This window comes from Arachis hypogaea, chromosome 3, assembly GCF_003086295.3.
Source record: "Arachis hypogaea cultivar Tifrunner chromosome 3, arahy.Tifrunner.gnm2.J5K5, whole genome shotgun sequence".
NCBI lineage: Eukaryota > Viridiplantae > Streptophyta > Magnoliopsida > Fabales > Fabaceae > Arachis > Arachis hypogaea.
The window spans coordinates 58,391,864-58,413,918 of NC_092038.1; the positions used below are offsets into that span (position 1 = coordinate 58,391,864).

Genomic DNA, 22,055 nt, shown 5'->3' on the forward strand with positions numbered 1-22,055 from the left:
ACCAAAAACTTGATGGGTGAAAATTAGATTTTCACACAAACTAACCGGCAAGTGTACCGGATCGCATGAAGTAGTAAAACTCACAAAAGTGAGGTCGATCCCACGGGGATTGATGGATCAAGCAACTTTAGTTAGGTGATAAATTTAGTCAAGCTAACAGTGGTAAATTGAGTAGAATTGGATTGACAGAATATAAATTGCAAGAAATCTAAAATGCAGAATGTAAATAGCAGAATATTAAATGAAGCTTAAAGCAATTAAACTGAGAAATAACAGAAAATAAGATTCATTAGGGATTGGAAATATCATAATCTACAATGAATCAAATGGGTCTCAACTTCTTTCTCAATCATTTTGATAGATCTATGCCAGATTGAAGGTGATTGGGTCCCAATTCCTTGGTGACCCAATTTCTCTAATCACAATCAACCTTGCCAATTCCTTGATCTAGTTGTTATGAGAAGAGGTTAAGTGCATATCTCTCATCTATAGGCCACACTACTTCTCAGGATCTCAATTCCTCCCGAATGGTATTGATCAAGAGAGTAGTGAGAAACAGAGCTTCAAGTCTAATTTTCATGATTCCCCTTCCGAGGCTCACATGGAAATTCACAGATTCAAACCCCCTTCCAGAGTGAATGGATCTCAATCAAAACAGAAGTTATTTCTTAGCTATCCAGATGAATTGAGAAGAAGAAGATGTTCATTAATCCATTAGAATCACAATAGAGCTCCTCCCCCTAATGAATTAGGGTTTTAGTGGATCATAGCTCAAAGAACAAAGGCAGAGAAACTAAATTGCAAGAAAAGTAAACTCAGCTCAAAGCAAATGGAAATGTAAAGTTGCATAAAGTAAATTGGCAGAAAGGTAAAGATGCAGGAAAATGGAATTTCATAAACCAAACTAAATTCAAGACAATTGAAATGTAAAAAGTGCAGAAATATAAAGTGTATCAAACTAAAATTCTAAGTTGAGCTCTCTAGAGTCTCTAATCTTCCAAGAGAGCTCTCTACTAGAGCCTTCTATCCTACTCCTACTCCTACTCCTACTGTAGCGTACTACTCTTCTACTGTACTTTGCCCCCCTAATGAATTGAAATTGATGCCTTTATATAGTCTTTCCAAATTTACAAATTGAAATAAAATTAAAAATAGATTACAATAAAATGAGAATTAAATCTAGATGAGTCTTGTGGCCTTGATTGAGTGATATGAGTGGGCTTGCTTGCTTGCATTTAAATTGAGCTTGGAATAAAGCTTAATTGAACCAGAATTTGCTTCCAGGAGAGCGTAGCGTTCTTTTGGCGAGCGGAGCATTTTTACACCCACGCGTACGCGTGCTATACGCTTACACATCCCTTGCATTTTGGTCCATCGACGCGTACGCGTCACCCACGGGTACGCGTCCCTTGCAGTGTTCTCTTTGAGAACATAGCATTCGCGAAACGAGCGCTCCTTCCATGCGTACGCGTCACTTACGCGTACTCGTGGGTTGCAAAATATCAAATCCACGCTTCACTTTATCCACGCAAATGCGTGCTTCTTCATCAATGTCACATCCAAGCGTACGCGTCACGTACGCGTACGCGTCGATGGCTAAACTTCAAATCTCAATTTTGCGCTTTGTCGCAGGTGCTCGTTGGTAGAGAACATAGCGCTCCTTGGTAGAGAACGCTCTTCATATCCACGCGTACGGGTGGTCTTCCAAAATCACCATTTCGTCGCGTACGCGTCACCCACGCGTATGCGTCCTTAGCAAAATGCTCTTTTCCACTTTTCTGCTTCTTTCTTACCTGTCATCAACCCAAACAGATTCATCAAAGACTTGGCATAATCATCAAATCTTGCATCATTCATATTATCAACTAAATCTTACAAAAAATCTCATGAAAATGCATAAAATTAACCATGTTTGATTGAATAAGGATAAGCATGAATTTCTCATCCAAACACTTACTTATTGCCTAAAATTGCATGAAAACCAAGTAAAAACAAATGAAAAAGCATAGTAAAACTCGCCTAAAATGACGTGTCATCAATTATTGAATAATAAGGTTTTGAGTAATTGAGGTCTAGAATTTGATAGTTTTGGGTGACATTATGTAGATGAGGTAGGTTTGGTTTTGGTTGAGTGTAAGTATGTGAATGTGGTTGGGTTGAGGTCATTTGGATGAGTGGAAAAAAAATGGTTGAAAAAATGGTTGATCAGTGGTTCAAAAATGGTTGAAAAAAAAATTTTGTAGAAGAAGTTACATGGGTCAGAAGGTTGGGATTTGAAAGTGTAATCCTACAATTTTTTAAACTTAGTAAAATTTTTGGTAAAACGTCCTCCGACGCGCACGCATGGCTGACGAGCACGCATCACTCATGATTTTTACCCTCTCACGCGTGCGCCTGACCGACACGTACACGTTGCTGTATTGATACAGATGCGTGGTATAAATTCCAGACAGTTGTGATGGTAGCGTGCCAGTTTTGTGCAAGGAGCACAAAACGCATCCACGCGTACGCATGGCTAACGCGCATGCATCACCCTACTTCTCTACTTTCGTGCACATGGGCGACGCTTACACGTCACCCGCTTTTCTCTGCTTCCCACGCGTGCGCGTCGCCCGCGCACGCGTGACCCCGTTCTTAGCAAAAACTAATTTGAGTTTTTAAAACCGAATTTTAGACTTATAAGCCTCCATTTTCATCACTTAAGTCTTAAATCTTTATAGTATGCCTAGTAATGAAGAGAAGTTAAGACATGTGCTAACTTGTGGATGAAGTAAAGTGAGAATCAATGATGAATGATGAGTAATGATGATTGTATGAGTTGTTGAGAAAGATGGTGAAGGTGCTGTGTATGTTATGAGATGGATGGCTGTGATAAGCATTAAATTATGGCTGAGTATGTATATGTATATAATTAATGATTAAATGATTACGATTGATTAAGGAGGCTTGAACATATGGTGAGTATGCCGGAGATGCATATATGATTAATGAATGAGTGTGGTAAATGAATAATGATGAAAAATGTTGAATGTGAATATGCTTGTGTTTTCTCACTAGTTGTAAGGGTGACAGGACATGGATTCCCTCTAATGGTAATAAGGTGCAACAGAGAGAGAGACTGTGCCCAGGTAGTAGCAAGGGTCGTGGTTTGTCCCGCTTGCTCTGGGTCATTGACAAGTGGATTCTTTACCGATAGAAATTTCACAAAAATAATCGCATTGTAAGTATAGTTTCTAAACCAACAGAGAATCCTTTCGTACAAAAGTTTGGTTGTCACAAGTAACAAAACCCAATAAAATTTATATAAACCGAAGTATTCAAACCTTGGGTTGTCTTCTCAAGGAATTGCAGGGAGGTGTTCTTATTATTGGTTATGAAAAAAGTATCTTTTTGGGGTTTTTAAATAGGTTGAACAAGAAAAGTAAATTGCAAGAAATTAAATTAATAACTAATAAAGCTCTTGGCAAGGTATGAGAACTGGAAGTCCTCTCCTAGTTATCCTTATCAATTGTGATGAGAATTGACTTTTGCTCCCACTTTGTCAACCTCTAACTATGAAGGTATGTTAAGTGGATAAATCAATTTGATTCCTCAAGTCCTAGTCAATTCCTAAGAAAAGACTAGAGTTAGGGGAATTCAAATCAATCATCAAAGAATTCCAATTTTCAATCATCAGCTGAGTTTGATAACTCAAGTGTCACCAATTACTCAACCAAAGCTAAGAGTGTAAAAAGCTAAATTAAAATCATAAATATGAAATACCTCAAATTGCAATAAATAAAAAATCAAATTAAACATGAGAATTCATAAACCAAATAGCAAAATAAAGTAATCAACAAGGGAAAGTAAATAAACTAAAGTACTAGAAGAATTAAAAGTAGAAGAGAAAACTAAATAAGAAAAGTTAATCCTAAAACCCTAAAACTTAAGAGAGAGGAGAGAGCCTCTCTCTCTCTCTCTCTCTCTCTCTCTAGAAACTACATCTAATCCTAAAATTGGGAATAATAAATGTTGTATATGTTGTTGATTGAGTCTCTGCATGTTCCCTGGCTTTATTCTGTGTTTCTAGGCCAAAAACTGGGTCAAAACGTGGCCCGAAATCGCCCCCAGCGTTTTCTGAATTTTCTGCAGATCGCGCATGTCACGCGTACACGTCGGTCACGCGTACGCGTCGTTTGATGATTTTCCTCTCCACGCATGCGCATCAGGCACGCGCTCGCGTCGTTTGCACGAACTCCAATCCACGCGTATGCGTCAAGCACGCGTATGCGTCGCTGTGATTTTGTCCAAATCACGCGCACACGTCAGTCATGCGTGCATGTCACTGTTCTCTGGTTGTCTCCTTTATTTCTTGTGCTCCTTCCCTTTTTGCAAGCTTCCTCTCTATTCTCTAAGCCATTCCTGCCCTATGAAGCCTGAAACACTTCACACACAGATCACGACATCGAATAGTATAAAGGAGAATTAAAATACACAATAAAAAGATCTCTAGGAAGCAAGTTTTCAACCATGGAACAATTTTGGGAAGGAATTGTAAATACATGCTAATCATATGAATAAGTGGGTAAAGACTTGATAAAACCACTCAATTAAACACAATATAAATAATAAAATAATGGTTTATCAGTCATTATCTAAGAATTGGAAATAATGAAGGGTGATTTGAATAAATGTATATTTGTGATACCTGGGTAGTAGCAAGGGTGGTGATTCGTCTAACTTGATCTAGGTTAATGTTTGAGATTTGATAACAATGACGATTGATTTTAAACTAAATGAATGTATATTTTGAGATCCTGGCAGTAGCAAGGGTTGTGGTTCATCCCACTTGCTCTAGGTCAGAGATTGTGATACCTAGGTAGTAGCAAGGGTTGTGGTTCGTCTCACTTGCTCCGGGTCAGAGATTGTGATACCTGGGCAGGTGGTTCATCCCACTTACTCTAGGTCAGAGATTGTGACGCCTGGGTAGTAGCAGTAGTAGTGGTGATTCCACTCGTTCCAGGTTGAGCTTTTAAATACCCGCCTGGATAGTAGCCGCAGTAGTGGTTATTCCACTGGCTCTGGGTTGAGCGGGTAGTAGCAAGGGGGTTGTAGCTCAAACCTACTTGCTCCGCGATGGGCGCCTGTCCATGGTTAGCTACCAAGACGTGTCGGGTTGGCTATATAACTGGCAGATGATATCATCAGCCATAGGGCAGGCATACATCATATGCATATGTTTGAATTGTTTGGGTTTGCCTATTTATTTTGGATTGCTACATCATATATGCTATGTTACCTGATTATGCGCTACTTGTTCTACATGTACCTTATTCTGTATTACTTGCCTGTATTGCTTGTATTTGTACAACTGAAAGGTCTCTCATGCTGGTGTCGGTTGACACTGAGGGTTGTTCTTGTTGAGATGGAGTAATGATATGATTAATTTAAAATGATGATTATTGCATGAGGTAATTTGAGCTCCCTAGGTAGACGTAGTGAAGAGATTTCTCTTGTTCCAAGTAAGGATATGAAGTATGGATATAGAATTCCTGAGACAGAATAACTGGTGATGGTTTTATTATGATTCTGATTCTGATTCGTTGGAGTGTTAGAAAGTTGGGAAGCATGAGGAAGATGAATTAGATTTAGCATTCCCTTATAAAAGTTGCCTATTTATGGATTAGCGAGAACATAGGATGAATATTTGGTGAAAGGAAGTTTAGGATACTTAGTGAGATTTTATTACAATTCATTGTATTTATTTGGCACTTTTACCATACTGCGAACCCATGGGTCAGGGGTTCTCATTCTGTATATATCTCTTATTTTTCAGATACAGGTCCTGGTGCTCAGAAGTGAGCTGTGGTTCATGTGAGAAATGGCGAAGATCTTTATATTATCTATTTTATATTTTTCTTAGAATCTCTCTACCTTTATTTTGAAAAGCTTATATTATGTATTGAACTCTTTTGAACTTGCCTATAGAGGCTCTTATGTTTCTTTTGGGAGAGATTAGGAGATACTGTTGTCAACTACTTTCATACTGTACCCTAGCCGGCCTAAACTTCGCGAGTCACGACTAGTGGCTATTTACTTATGTTATATATCTATATACTGTCATTCTCTCACTCTCCTTTATGCCTTTATCTGTATATCATTTTCGACTTCAACTTTATCTTTAAGTTGTCGAAACGTGAGTGATACGACTTCACGATTTTATTTTTACTCTTTTCAGACTTCTCAATTAATACTCCTTTCAATTTTACTTATAATTATGTATTAAAATTCCACCTTAAGAGTCGTACCACCTTATTATCATTGACTTATGACTCAAGCATAAGGATTTGAATATTAGGGTGTTACAGTACTCATGGTAAAACAATTATATAGTACTGAGTGAACGAAACATAATCCATTATATAAAATCAAATTCAAACATCTTTTTGTATAATGAACCGAACACATACTCATGGTGAAACAATTGTATAGTACTGAGTGAACGAAACATAATTCATTATATAAAATCAAATTCAAACAACTTTCTGCATAATGAACCAAACACGTACTCATGGTGAAACAATTGTATAGTACTGAGTGAGCAAAACATAATCCATTATATAAAATCAAATTCAAATAGCATAATGAACTGAACACGTACTCATGGTGAAACAATTGTATAGTACTGAATGAACGAAACATAATCCATTATATAAAATCAAATTTGAAACACCTCTATCTACAATTTAGAGATCATCAATTCAATTCAATTCAATTCAGATTCAGAACACTTACATCCATTAAATTCAATTCAATTTAGCAATTGCATTTCATTCAATTTGATTGAAAAAATAATCCATTAGCAAAATGTTGGTGTTGTTGGTGATGACAATAGCGAAAGAGGAGAAGAAGATGATGATCATGATGATGATGATGAGCAAGAGGAGGAGGAGGAGAAGGAGGTACACGTGAATTTAAAAGAAGAAGATGATGACGTATGCGTGTATTTGAAAGAGCGTGAGGAAGGAGAAGAAGATAAAGCGCGAGTAATGATGCTCTTTTAATAAGAGTGGTTTTTATTGGTGTTGGACATACTTGGACAAAACATGGATGAAAAAATACTTAGATATGTAGCATAACCCTTTGATTAATAGTTTTTTAAAGTGTTATAATGTTTACATGTCATACTTATAATATATTTTTATTTATTTAATTTATTTTATTGAATCAAACAACTATAATTAATTTATTATATCAATTATTTAATTTAATTAATTTAAATATGTGTTATTTGATTCGATTTGTTGTCATGTTAATAAATGTTTGAGTCGTTTACTAGAAATTCCTCTTCATTTTTCTCCTTAATCTTAAATATTTTGATTTTAAATTTTATATTTTTATTCATGGTTTATAATTTTTATTTTAATATTAAATTTAATATTTTTATTACTATTTTCTTGCAATTTGTTATTTAATAGTTATATGCCTACCATCAATTATATAGTCGTGAATATTTCATCAATTTATCAAAAAAACACAATTTTATTTTATCTTTTTACCTATTTCAATATTTCATAATTTATTCACAGCAAAAGATCACATATGTTAGAAGAGAATCTTATATTTTTTACCAATTATTCTTCTATTTGGTAATCTTTTTTTTTCTCCTATAATACGTTATTTTTGCTCTTTAATTTTTTTTATAAACTATAAAATGTTATTTATTATTATACTCTATCTCTTCTATTTTTAATTTATTTCCTATTTATTTACGTTTTTATAAGTTTTTGTTATAAATTTTATTATTTTTATTTCATACAAATTAGTTTATTATAACTCTTCACATGTTGAGTCTTCTTAATTTTAAATTATATTTTTTTGTGCTTGATTTTATTTTTAATTTAGAAGATTGAGTGATAAAATAATATCAATGAAAGTTGTATATCCTTTTCTTTGTCTTTTTAGCTTACTTTTTTTTTGTAAGAATCATGAGTAATGATATATAATAGTGTTTATGCATAAAAGATAAGTATAAATTATATCCTATCTTTTCTTAGTAAAATTTTTATTGTCTATCTTAAAATAAAAAAATATTATAAATTACTTTGAATCAATAAATCTATCATTATCGTAGACAACTGTAAAATTTAAAAAAATTTATAATTATTCAATGGTTACTTCATTTAGTCTAATATATTAGTTCTTTAAGTCAAATATTACCGTAAATTTGTGTTGGACTCAAACACTTTAATAACATACATTTAAAATTTATATGCTTATTACAATAGCTCATGATTGGACTAAGATAAAGAAAGACATCAATGTCATTTCCTGGTGATTGTGGTCCAGGAATGAGTAAAGAGAGCATAAAATAATCAGGCTTCATGCTCATCTAAAGGGGTAGATTGTACACCATTAGAACAACAGGCCATGTACTATGTGTACTGCTCAAAGTTCGAAACGGATTGAACCCGTCGCTTGCTAAGCCTAGTCTCACATTACGAGGATCCTTCGCAAAATCTTCATGTCGACTGTCAAATGCTTTCCATGATTCACCATCAGCAGGATGCCTTAATGAGCCATCTTTAACACGATCATTATGATGCCAAGACATAGCTTTAACTGTCCTTGTGCACATGAAAAGTCTTTGAAGTCTGGGAATCAAAGGAAAATGCCTTAGAGTTTTCGCAGCAACTTTACGAGACTTTTTTGATGAGGTTACATCATCCTCTTCCATAACAGGATGCTCAACATAACGGTATGATCCACACACATGGCATGATATGTCATTCTCATGCCCGTTTCGATACAACATGCAGTCATTAGGACATGCATCGATCTTTTGGTAGTCAAGACCCAGATTCTTTATCATATTCCTGGTTTTATCAAACGAAGTAGGGATATTCAAATGTGGCATTCCTTCTTTTAATAATTCCAAGAGAGAAGTGAACGACGCGTTACTCCAACCATGCAAGTATTTTAACAGGTAAAGACGAATAGTAAAAGATAATCTTGTGAATCCTTTACACATGGTGTATAGTTCTTGGCTTGCCTTGTCTACCAATTTGTAAAATTCATTTGCACTTTTATTGGGCCCTGTATTTTGTCCATCAAATTGTGTAGTATCTCTGAATCTATCACGTAACAGCTCATCAATGTTATCATTATAGTTATATTCACCGTCTGTGTCACTGTCAACATCCATAGCAATAAGTGATTCTCCATGATTAAACCACCGCCTATAACCTTCTACAAATCCGTGGCATATTAAATGGTTATACACGTCATCTCTCTTTAACCAAAGTCTATTACAACACTTTTTACATAGGCATTGAATTTCTTCTCCTTGAGGAATTCCCACTGATGAAAAAGCAAAATGTAAAAATCTTTCTACACCAAGTTGATATTCTTTCAAATGGCGGGGCGTATCCATCTAATCCTTGGAGACATCCATCGAAAACCTATGTATTTCAAATAGATAGCTAAGTTCATATTCTAAAGTCCTTAATTAACGTTAGTCTCAATAACTGCAAATCTAGCTTCTTATGTAACTAATAAGAGACAATGTTTTTCCAACCTCCAAAATACTTTAAAAATAACTAACAAAAAATATCAAAGAAAATTGAGTTTTAGCTATTCTTAAAGAAAGCCTTAAAGTGACCGCCTCGAGAAAGCACTTAAAGTAGTATACATAACATGAATAATAAATTAAGTAGTATACATAACATGAATAACAAATTATATGTGGTTAGGACATAGAAAACCACGATCACATGACCTCTAATGATAGAGGTTCTATTACAAAACAAAAACGTTATAAAAAGTATAATAAGTTATACAAGGTTAGGACATAAATAATCACGATCACATTCGCGTAGTTGCCTCTACAAAAGGCGTCGAAATTTTTAAAATGAAACTAAAATAAAGATAGTAGTCAACTAGCACCGCAGAAACTAAATCCGTACCCTAGTAGCAACAGCAGTACCACAGCAGAAGCAAACCAAGAGAAGTGGCAGCGACAACAGCACCGAAAACACAATTATTAAAAGCATGTAATAAAAATAAATAGACTTAAATCAATACTAACAAGATTCAGTAGCAACCAAGCAAACACAAGATTCAGTTCAAGCAAACAAACACAGTTTTCAATTTTACTGTTGTATATATTGATTAGTATATGACATGGCAAACAAAGGTGGAAAAAAGTAAATACTAATTTTGTGTAATGATATATTTAGGTTCTGTTTGGGCAACAGCCTTGATCGTAACAAGTTAAAGGGGTTAAAAAAATTGGAAATGAAGAGGTAGCATTAGTGTGGAGCAGTGTCGATGATCATGATCATTATAATCAGCTTAAACAAAAAAAAGTTCTAAAATCTGCACACATCTGAGCTACAAAAGACTGTGATCTGTGATAACAAGACTGAAATCAGATTAAATGGGTGTATTCTATTATTTTCTGATTACTAATTTTGGCTTTATGGATAGATAGAGAGTGTAACCCAAAAAATAAAGTAGTTAACTAGTGAAAAGGTTTCAACAAAAATGAGCAGCCACATGCTTGTTCAAATAATAAAAATCAGTCAGCATGAGAGAAATAACAGGCCACAACAACAGCAAAAGAACAAAATTAGTAAATCCAACTTCATACATAGCATAATTTCAATTCTCACATAGCAATATAACAAAAGAATTTCTTAAGTAACATTTCTAAACAATAAAACTTCAAAAAGAAAATACTTCAAACACCAGAAAACTATTAATATATTTAACTTACTTTTTTTTTCAAAATTGTAAAAAGATTTTTAGTTACATTACTGCTGCTCACATCTAACCAAGCATGCTTCCATTTGAACTTGTTATTATCCCAATATCAAGTTAACACATTCAGTAGCAATAGCTGTTGTTAATAATGTCTGAAATGCAATAAAAATAATTGAAAAGAGAATGGTGTCAGAAAACTTCAGTAAGGGGAAAAAATGTAAAAAGCAGGTTGAATATTGTCATTAATAGGTACTCAGCAACTTACTCTGCCAGTTCCAAAGGGATCGTACAGAAGAACACTGGATCTCTTGCGTAATCCAGATGCAAAAAGATCTTTATGCAGTAGGGGCAACTAAAAATATGAAATTCAGAACAATTAGATATTCTGAAACTACAAACATAAACAGTATATCTGAGCTTGCTTATTATTTAACAAGATAAATACAACAATATATAAGAAACAAGCCTAAAAATGTTCTTAAACAAAAAAAAATTCTTGAAGGAGAAGCATATTATTTTCCATCAAATAGAGAAAGCTAAGATATACTTAATGACTGAAAATAAGAACACATGTTCCAACATTCAGTTTTGTGTTATAATTGAAAATAGTTGAGAATAAGTCTCTACGAGAAGCTACCATTTTAATATCATCAAGAAACGGAAAACATTTATTTTAGATTTTAATTACTTAAAAACGAAAAAATATGCAAAATTGATTTTCTTTTTTCAGTTAAAAAAATTTAATGGGTAAAATAATCTAAAATAAACACACTCTTAATTTAAAAAATAGTCACTCGAATAATTGTCCGTATCCTAAAATATTGCAAAAAGAAGTTCATTGGAGACACATTCAATTATTCACAATGCAGAATCTAATAAACCCATATTCAATTATTCACAATACGAAACCCTGTGATTTCTGGTGCGATTCATTCATCACATTCTTTAGATTCCTATAATTGAAATGGAATAGCACTCAGCAGGGTGGGGGAAGCCTTAAAAATATCTTTTCATGCAAACAAAAGGATAGAGCTTGGCAAGTGGAAGTGCCTCAAATAGGAAACTTATTTGGAGCAAGAGTGACAAACAAACAATAAAAAGGGAAGAAGAAAAAAAAGTCAGGTATAGCAATGCAGTTCTTGTTCGACTAATTCTATTAGGTAATAAACTATATCCACTTAAAATCAGTGGTTAGAAGAACATCTTAATGGTGTTTCCGATGTTCAACATTCGACATATATATATATATATATATATATATATATATATATATATATATTGAGATCAAAACATTGATTGACCACGATGGAACAATATGAAAAACATGATAGGTGAGAGTGTAAAGTTGAAATAGTGAGCACCCAACAGGCTACCAAACTCTAAAAAAGAAAGTCGGTACCTTCCTTCAATTTTTGTTGATCACTAAAAGGAAAGGATTCTTGGCTGGATTGATTCTTAAATCTTACGGGCGCTGGTTCCTAATATCTAATACTTAACCTAACTAATAATAATGAGTATCACTCATAAAACTAACTCTAACCAACTTTATCCTAACACATAATTCATAGTACCCCCTAGACTAATAGGAACTTTCATTTCAAGAGCATTTTATCATTTCATCATAATTTAATACTAGTGAATATAATCTTTCATCCAATGGTTTGTAATGCTTATTTTGTTTTCTTAGAAACCATTGGCAGGGTAGCTAACAGAACTGGAGAAGCTCAGTTTACCTTAAATGGAATACACTACAAATTGATTGCTAATGAAGGAAACAATACACTTCATGGTACATATATACTAGTGCTAGTACTATATATGTCTACTTTATTTCCCTAAGTAAACACATATAATTCTAATTTAATTAATTTCTATTACTGCTAACAAGATTTATCAGATGAAGAAAGATGTCACATATAAAGATTATTCCCAATTCAGCTACCACAGTTTTGATGGTGAAGAAGGTAATGAACCTGAAATTCTCAGCGGTCCAAAATAGAAGAACACAGAGACAGAGAATCAGAGGGAAGAAAGACTTACCAGGGTTTGCGAGAGACAGAAACCGCTGTGATCAGGGAGTAGAAGGGCCAACGTGGGTTGCGTTGATGGTGAGACAGAGACAAAGGGCCAATGAGGGTTGCGTTGATGGGCGAGGGTTGAGAAACAGCAATAGGGTTCGACGGTCGGGTGCGAGGGTTAGACGAACGGCATGGGTGCGACGGTCATTGGCTTAGACAGATGAGGATGAAGGCGATGAAGGCAATGAACGGTCATGGGTGCGATGAAGATGAAGGCGATGAACGATTTTCGGTCATGGAGATGTTGATTGAGGATGATGACGGTGCGGGTAACTAAGGCACGGGTGCGAAGGTCATTGGCTTAGACAGATGAGGATAAAGGTGATGAAGGCGATGAACTTTCATGGGTGCGATGAAGATGAAGGCGATGAACGATGAGGGTTACTTAGATTTTAGGGTTTTTTTTTGTGACTGGGTCACTTTTGATTGAGGGTAAACTAATGTGATGTTGTTTCAGGGTAAGCTAAAGAAAAAAAGCTAAGTGTGGAAAAAAATTGGGTGGAAAATTAAATTTTGGGGGAGGGAATTCTATTGGTACGTTTTTTTGTAGGGTGCCCATAGAACATTGAAACACAAACTAGCCACGCTTTTTAAGCATGCCAGTTTCTAGATATGGCCACGCTTTTTAAGCGTGACAAAAAAAAAGGGTGGCCAAATTTTTAACCAGTGGCCACCCTCGTAAAAACGTGCCTATTTCCTTCTATCTCCACGCTTTTCAAGCGTGGCAGTAAAAAAGCGTGGCCAAAATTCAAGTAATTGGGCACCCTCGTAAAAGCGTGCCGATTTTCCTCTATGGCCACGCTTTTTAAGCGTGACAAAAAAGCGTGGCAAAATCACAAATCAGTGGCCACACTCACAAAAGCGTGCCCATAGTCCAATTTTGGGCACGCTATAAAAGCGTGGCAAGAAAAAAGGGTGCCGACAGGCCTTTTTTCTTGTAGTGGCTGTTCCAGTTCATGATGAGAAGGCAGTCCTAGGTCATGTTGAAAGGCATACCCAACAGCCCAATTCAAACCCAATTTTGGACCTCTCAATAGCCCAACAACAAGCTCTCATATCATTTCTCAAGAAGGCCGAGTCTCCCTCTTCAAAATATAGAGATAATGGTTCATCAAATCAAAATAGGTTTTTGCCTAGTCCGAGTACTCATTATCTTTGTTCTTTAAATACATTTTCTATTTTAAATAATTTTTCTAACAAAAATACCTTTTTAAATTCTTGGATTATTGATTCTGGTGACACAGACCATATTGCATCAAATTTTTCTTGGTTTATTTCATATTACAAACTCTCTCCTATTATCATTCACTTACCAAATAATAGTAAAGTCGCTACTTCCTATAAGGTGTTGTGCAATTTTTTTCATCCTTGATCATTCATGATGTTCTTTATATGCCTTATTTCAATTTTAACATTATTTTCATATCCAAAATTACTTTCAATCTTCAATATCAACTTACTTTTCATCTTCTTCTTGTATTTTATAGGCCAACATTTTGAGGACGATTGGTTTGGATAGAATGAGAGAAGGCTTGTATGTTGTTGAAAGTACTCTCACTTATAATCCATCAACTTCACACTCCATTCATACTACCAAAACAAAATCAGCCATTACACCATTCGACCTATGGCATTTTCATTTGGGCCATCTTTCTTAACAAAAACTTAATTATTTACATAAGCAATTTCTTTTTATTTTTATGCATCATGATAAAACTTGTGATATTTGGCATTTTTCTAAACAGAAGAAACTTTCATTTTCTCAAAACTTTAATAAAATTAATGCAATTTTTTATTTATTACATTTTGATATCTAGGGCCCGTTTCGACAAAATTCTATTCATAATCATAAATATTTTTTAACTATCGTTGATGATTTTATTCGCTTTACATGGGTTGTTTTTTTTAAATTAAAAGAAGTGTAAAATCATGGAAAGAATTTTATTACTTTAGTTGAAACACAATTCAACTCTAAAAACAAAACTGTCTGTTCCGATAATGGACCAGAATTTATTTTACATGATTTTTACGCTTCAAAGGACATTATTCATCAATGTAGTTGTGTTGAAATCCTTCAACAAAATGGACGGGTAGAACGCAAGCATCAACATATTTTAAATATAGTTTGTGCTCTTATATTTCAATTTAATCTACCATTATCTTTTTGGTCTTGTGCTGTTAAACATGTTGTTTATTTGCTTAATAGAGTTCCATCATCTGCAATTAATTTTAAAACACCATTGAGATTTTATTTAATCATCCACCAAATTATCATGACCTTAAAGTTTTTGGATGTTTTTGTTTTATTTCTACCCTAATAACAAATAGAACAAAATTTGATCCAAGAGCCAAAAAGAGTATTTTCATTGGTTTTCAAAAAGGTTTTAAAGGATATATTATTTATCTTTTGGATGACAAAAAGAATGAAATTTCTCGAAATGTTATATTTTATGAATTAGTCTTTCCTTTGGTCCACACAAATGGCTCAATTTCTCCTTCTAACGCAACAACAAATTCTGAACCAAATAATTTTTCAGTCAACACACCCAAAAACACCAACCCTTCTAGTTGAACCCTCACCCATACCCATTGACCAAACTTCATCTAATTATTTATTTTTTTCTAACAACCTCTCTTTCTTCTTTATTGTTGTGTCCTAACCAACTTGAACCCATAACAACCGAATCTCTTTCGAGGCACACACCCTCCTCTCCTTCTGCACTAGACACTAGTCCACCATCACCTTCTCATTCCCCGTCACCTTCTTTACCACCTGAGCAACCCCACCCTCGTCATTCCGATTGACCTCACCGACTTTCAGCATATCTCTCTGATTACTTGTGCAATTTCTCTCTCACCTCTACAAATCAATCTCCCTCAAAGTGCAAGTATCCTTTATCTTCAGTCATGTATTTTTCTTCTCTTTCATCTTCACATAAAAGTTTTTTTTATCTTTACATTCTGACGTTGAGGCAAAGTTCTTTAAGGATGCCAATCAACACTCTAATTGGCGTAGTGCTATGAAAGATGAGCTGAATGCTCTTGAGTTGAACAAAACTTGGTGTCTTGTTGATTGTCCTACAAGTGTTAAGCCGGTTGGCTGTAAATGGGTCTATCGCATCAAACGCAAGCCTAATGGTTCAGTTGATCGATATAAGGCACGTCTTGTGGCCAAAGTATTCATCCAGACTGAAGGTGTTAATTTCTTGGAAACCTTCTCTCCTGTTGTCAAGCCTGCTACCATCAGATTAGTTTTGGCATTAGCCTCTATGAAGTATTGGCCCATTCATCCGTTAGATGTCACTAATGCTTTCTTACATGGGGATCTTTCTGAAGATGTTTACATGACACTGCTACCCGAATTTACATCTCCTCGACCAAATCAATACTGTAAGATACTAAAGCCATTGTATGGTTTATGACAATCTAGTCGTTTATGGTATGACAAACTTTCTCATCTTTTTCTTTCTCATGGACATCAGCAGACCTTATCTGATTATAGTCTATTTGTTAAATTTACTAGTGCTCAAATTTCTATACTTCTAGTTTATGTTGACAACATCGTTACTCACTGGTAATTCCGTTTCTGAACTTACTGCCATTAAGTTTATTTTGTACCAACACTTCCAAATTAAAGACTTGGGCCCATTAAAATATTTTTTGGGTATTGAAGTTGCTCAATCAGCAAAGAAAATTTGCTTATATCAGAGAAAATATTATCTTGATCGTTTGGAGGATTCTGGTTTATTAGGTGCTAAACCTGCCTCTATTCCAATGGATAGTATCACAATACTATATCAAGACAAAAGTCCCTGCTATTTGACCCTTCTATGTATTGCCGTTTGGTTGAACATCTTATCTATCTTACCACTACCCAACTAGACATCATGTATGCCACTCAACAATTAAGTCAATTTATGGCATCTCCTACTGATCTCATTTTCAAGCTGCCAAGCATGTGTTACGATATCTGAAAACTAGCCCCGGCAAATGACTTTTTTTTCAAGAGAATCAGAAATTTATCTTCTCGACTTCAGTGACTCTGACTAGGCCGGATGTCCTGACACTCGACGATCTTTAACAGACTATTGTTTCTTCTTAGGCAGCGTTTTAGTCTCTTGAAAGACCAAGAAACAAACCACCGTTGCCCGCTCATCCACTGAAGCAGAATATCATGCACTCTCCAATACAACTTGTGAACTTCAATGGATACTAAATGTATTGCAATTTTTACGCATCTCTATTATCCGCCCACCAGTTTTAGATTGTGATAATCAAAGTTCTCTTCATATTGTTGCTAATCCAGTTTTTATGAACATACCAAACATTTAGAAGTTAATTGTCACTTGGTTCGATAAAAAGCTCAAGTTGGAGTGATGAAACTTCTCTATATTCCTTCTTCTGGGCAATTAGCTGACATCTTCACCAAACCTTTGTCTCCTCAACTCTTTCATCTTAATCTCAATAAGCTAGGTGTTATTGACATCTTTCATCCTCCAACTTGCGGGGACGTATTAAACCACTCTTTCACCTTAGCCTATGACAACAATAAAAAGTCTCACGGCCCACAAATTTAGTCCAATAGAATATATAAATTCAGTTTCAATTTTAACCTTTATTATTTTATTTTATCTTTTATCTTTCATAGACATATACTATATATATATATATATATATATATATATAGTTTTATCTTCATAAATTTCAATCAATAAAAAAATACATAACAAAGCGTTTTTTATTTTTGTGTGCTCTTTATGTACTCTTTCAGTTTTGTTAGTTATCTCTCCTTATTTTGTGGATAATTCTTGCATGGTGAGAATAACAGCAGTTCAGATAAGTAAAAAAATTTCTTGACTTACTTTTTAAGTTAGACCAGATCATGGTTCATAAAACTCAAATTAAAGCATACTCGAGTATGACTGACGGGTTCAATCTACTTGGACTAGTGCTGAGTCACCTTTCTAGCTCAATCATTTCCTTTCCTATTTTGGTCTTTTTTGCTCTTGGGTTTGGATAGAAAATCCCAAGTTAAAATGTAAAAAATTTCTTTTAGAAATATGAGTAGGAAAAGATAAAAGAGAAGTTGTAAAATAAAAATGGAAAAAAATGTACAGAGTCAACTTAATATGATCATAGAAGGATAATATATTTGATAACTTTTAAAACTTCAGGAGAAAATATTTTAAAATCTTTGATAATGTAATATTGAAAGTTGTAATCACTCTTAACAAATCTGTTTCCTGAAATTTAAACTTATGTATGTTCTTATTATCCTTACGTATTCAAAGGACAAATTGCTAACTATTTATCCAATAATTTTACTGACAACAGTATAAATTATTCACACACGACTAATAAAATACCGTAATCTTTCAGGTGCATTAGCCTTCAATACCTACAGTTCTTACTGAGGTTGGCCGGTGTATAGCTCGTCTGCTGGTGAATACCTGTAAATTCTCCGTCAAGATGAGGTATATGTCGGCAATGAGAGAACAAGGAGGTGAGTACCTGCAAAAGACACTCCGACGCTCAAGTCAGTAAGTGTTTAAGAGGCATATAATAATTTTATGAATATAGAATATTAGACGTGAAATAGAACTTATCACGTGTGTGTTCTTATAATAATTCTATGAATATAAAATGTAAGACATGAAATAGAATTTATCATGTATTTTGTTTATAATAATTCTATGAATATAGAATGTAAAACATGAAAATAGAACTTATCATGTGTTGTGTCTATAATAATTCTATGAATATAGAATGTAAGACATGAAAATAGAACTTATCATGTATTGTGTCTTGAGATATAGAAATCGGTGCCTTTTATAGGCATAGAGTTTATGAATGATATTCATGTTATGACCGTTTGGTCATTAAAATGGAAATGATGGTCATTAAGTCGGTAATAAAGGTGTCGGTTACAAGCAAAGAAAGAATGATAATTAAGACTGAGTCAACTCATAATGCACAATAAAGATCGAGTTATAAGGTGACGGATCACTGCCCCCCAAGCTTTGTCTGCCGATCATATGATCCAGGCTAAGCTTAGAAAATAAAATGAGTTATAACTCAGTTAAAAGATAAGTGAATAATGATATGGCGAGCCCCCAAGTTTAGTCGGGTTATTATGTCGACACTTATTCAAAAAATAATTGAGTGATAAGAGTCATTCAATCAAGATAGTTGTGTGGGAGATACTTTTTTGCTTAAGAATAATTTTAGCATTTGATTGTATGTGAACTGAAAAGTTCATAAATAGATATCCATTGACAGAATCGATTGTATGATCTGAGGATATAATTGTTAATTGTTTTGAAAATTTTTCTGGCTCACATTAGCTTATTGATGAATTTCTTGCTCAAAGCAATTAGTTATTGAATATTTACAATTTATAGTGAAGGTCATATGACATGAATAAGATAAATTGAGAAAATAAATATGTATAAAGTCGTAACATATATTGAATAATATATATTGTAAAAGTAAAAGAGTTCAAAGTAAAAAAATATACCCTGAAAGTTGATAATTATATAGAAGAAGACGACATATATGAATGTCATACATATCAAATGTGAATATGTGAATTTTGTTTTGTAGGACATGCTTTAATTTGATAATAAAGCAATAAGATAACAGTCATTGAATGATATATTTAGTATAATAGTTTTAGCAGTTACAGTATGACGAGGGATATTTCTCATGCAATAATAATAAATTTTGAATATTTGTACGTATTTTTGCTTAACTTTTTATATTAAATCAATAGTAACATAAAATTTAATAAAATGAATAGTGCAATACTTATATATTGCTAGAAAATAAAGAATATATAATCAATTACATGACATAAAGCTATTAGGATTATTTTTGAACAATTCAATTTTAAATTTAAGTTCATGCAAAAGTATATTTAAATTTATAAATGTTGAAGAAAAAAGAATGAAGTATTGATAATTAAATAAATAATAGAGATTGAAATAGTATTATTGAAAAATTTTATTATGAGTTTTGAAAGAATTCAATTACATTTGAGACTTGGACTCATCTAATTGTATAGATGATAATAAAAATAAATAAATAAATATAACTCATAGAAAAAAATTAGCATGATCAAATGCAAAATTATAATGCCATATAGAAATGATATGTTTGAAATTTATTCATGTGTGATGAACGAATTCATATATAAATTGAAATTAAACATGCTTTTGATTTGATGTTGTAGTTTATCAAACTTTAAGAATGACTTTTGATATTTTTTTTATAGATTTGCAGACTTTGATTTTGGAGTATAAAGAGCAAAACATGTTCGACAAGTGTGACACATGGATAAGAATAGCTAATGCAAAGAATGAATTATGGTACGTTTGGATTTAAAATGACAATGATATATAAAGAGAGGTTTTATCAACACTCTCATGACAATAGATAAGAAAAATGTAAGAGATAAGGCTACTGTGTAGTAGATGATCCCAAGAGATAAAAACAAAATTATAAGCGACTATATAGCAAATTTTATACTCTTTTCACTTTTGGTCAAGAAAAAAAAAATAAAACATAGCAAGTAATTAAAAAGCATGAAATTAAAGAAATTTTGTAAGTGATATACATTGATTTATTTAAATTTTTAGGAGTTTGAAGTGTATATTTTTAAGCTTTAAATTATTGATAGAAAGTATAACAAATTAAGATTAGTGTCAATAGTCATTTCATTATTCTAAATGAATTGTTTGTAAAATTCTCAATAAATATTATTTGGCCTTATGAAACTGAGTTTTGAATAGAGGTTGAGAAATAAAAATAAAAATTAGAACACATAAATTGCTAAAATATGTAATGTTATTTCTAAATTGATTCAAGTATTTGAATATAATTCAAATTCTTTGAATCTATTCGATGGAGCAGGAAATTAGTTTACTGGCCCACGGTGGGCGCCGATTGTTCTCGCTAAGGTTGACCGGTGTATAGCTCGTCCGCTGGTGAATACTTGTAAACTCTCCGTCAAGATTAGATATACGTCGGCAATGAGAAAACAAATGGGTGAGTACCTACAAAAGACATTATAATGCTCAAGTCAGTAAATGTTTAAGAGGCATATAATAATTCTATGAATATAGAATGTTAGAAGTAAAATAGAACTTATCACGTGTGTGTCATTATAATAATTCTATGAATATAAAATGTGAGACATGAAATAGAATTTATCATGTGTTTTGTTTATAATAATTCTATGAATATAGAATGTATGACATGAAATAGAACCTATCATGTATTGTGTATTGAAATATAAAAATTGATGCCTTTTATAGGCATAGAGTTGATGAATGTATATTCATGTTATGACCGTTTAGTCATTAAGATGGAAATAATGGTCATTAAATTGGTAATAAAGATGTCGGTTATAAGCAAAGAATGAATGATAATTAAGACCGAGTTATAACTCATAATACACAATAAAAACAGAGTTACAAGGTGACGGATCACCTACATTACCCACAGGACACAAAAAATTGATAAAAATATTTGATACAACAATTTACTAAATTGAATTGTTAGTTGTGACGGACTCAAAAACAATTTTATAACGAGGATAAAAATATACTAAAATAAATTTTGTTAAATATTAATATATTTATAAATTAAAAGACACAAAAAATATTTATAATTTAAAATTAAAATTATATATATGCATAAAAAAATTAATAATTTTACTTATATTTATAATAATTATGTAAAGAGTTAAAGGCAAAGAATATGAATTAGAATTGAACTAGAAAGTTAATTTTTTTCAACTAATTTCAATCAATATCAATCAATTTTTTTTTTAAATTATCTTGTTTATCTTAAAATTTAAACCCTCAATTCTTTAAAAAATTAAGAATTTTATAATTAAATATATTCATTTATATATAAGTATTATCAATTTTTTATTATCCAGTAAAAGTAAGTGTCTCCTCTCTTTGTAACTTAGGTTCATCTTTGATTATTAAAATGTATGATCAAATGTATATATAAATTAGGATAAATTGATAATTATATGCATATCTGAAAAAGATGTATTGAAAGCTAAAAATGATTTTTTGAGAGTGAAGGTGAAGGAAGCTGAATGTACTTTGGATATTACAGAAAAAAACAGATTTTTAAAATCTGAACTTGAAAAATTAAAAAGAAAGCACATTGTAGATCCTTCTCAAAAGCTAATTGCTGAAAACGAAAGATTAAATAAAA

The 22,055-nt window shown here is 32.9% G+C and overlaps 1 protein-coding gene across 2 annotated transcripts; it reads right to left on the reverse strand.

Annotated features, from left to right (window-relative positions):
* Window positions 1-8,211: 8,211 nt before the first annotated feature.
* LOC112790635 (uncharacterized) lies at window positions 8,212-13,385 on the reverse strand. Of its 2 annotated transcripts, none has more exons than XM_025833122.3 (4): window positions 12,784-13,377; window positions 11,009-11,095; window positions 10,757-10,895; window positions 8,212-9,440 (listed from the first exon to the last, which is right to left on the reverse strand). In XM_025833122.3, the coding sequence occupies exon 4, from the start codon at window positions 9,410-9,412 to the stop codon at window positions 8,372-8,374; it is 1,041 nt and encodes a 346-aa protein (XP_025688907.1). In that variant the 5' UTR covers window positions 9,413-9,440; window positions 10,757-10,895; window positions 11,009-11,095; window positions 12,784-13,377; the 3' UTR covers window positions 8,212-8,371. The 2 variants fall into 2 exon arrangements, 1 of the variants encoding a protein (XP_025688907.1); XR_003196721.3 differs by lacking the exon at window positions 8,212-9,440 and adding an exon at window positions 9,651-9,945 and having other exon boundaries at window positions 12,784-13,385.
* Between the last annotated feature and the right edge of the window lie 8,670 nt (window positions 13,386-22,055).

Excerpts from the sequence above, each read along its gene's own strand:
- LOC112790635 (XM_025833122.3), bottom strand. The coding sequence starts at position 9,412 with ATGGATACGCCCCGCCATTTGAAAGAATATCAACTTGGTGTAGAAAGA.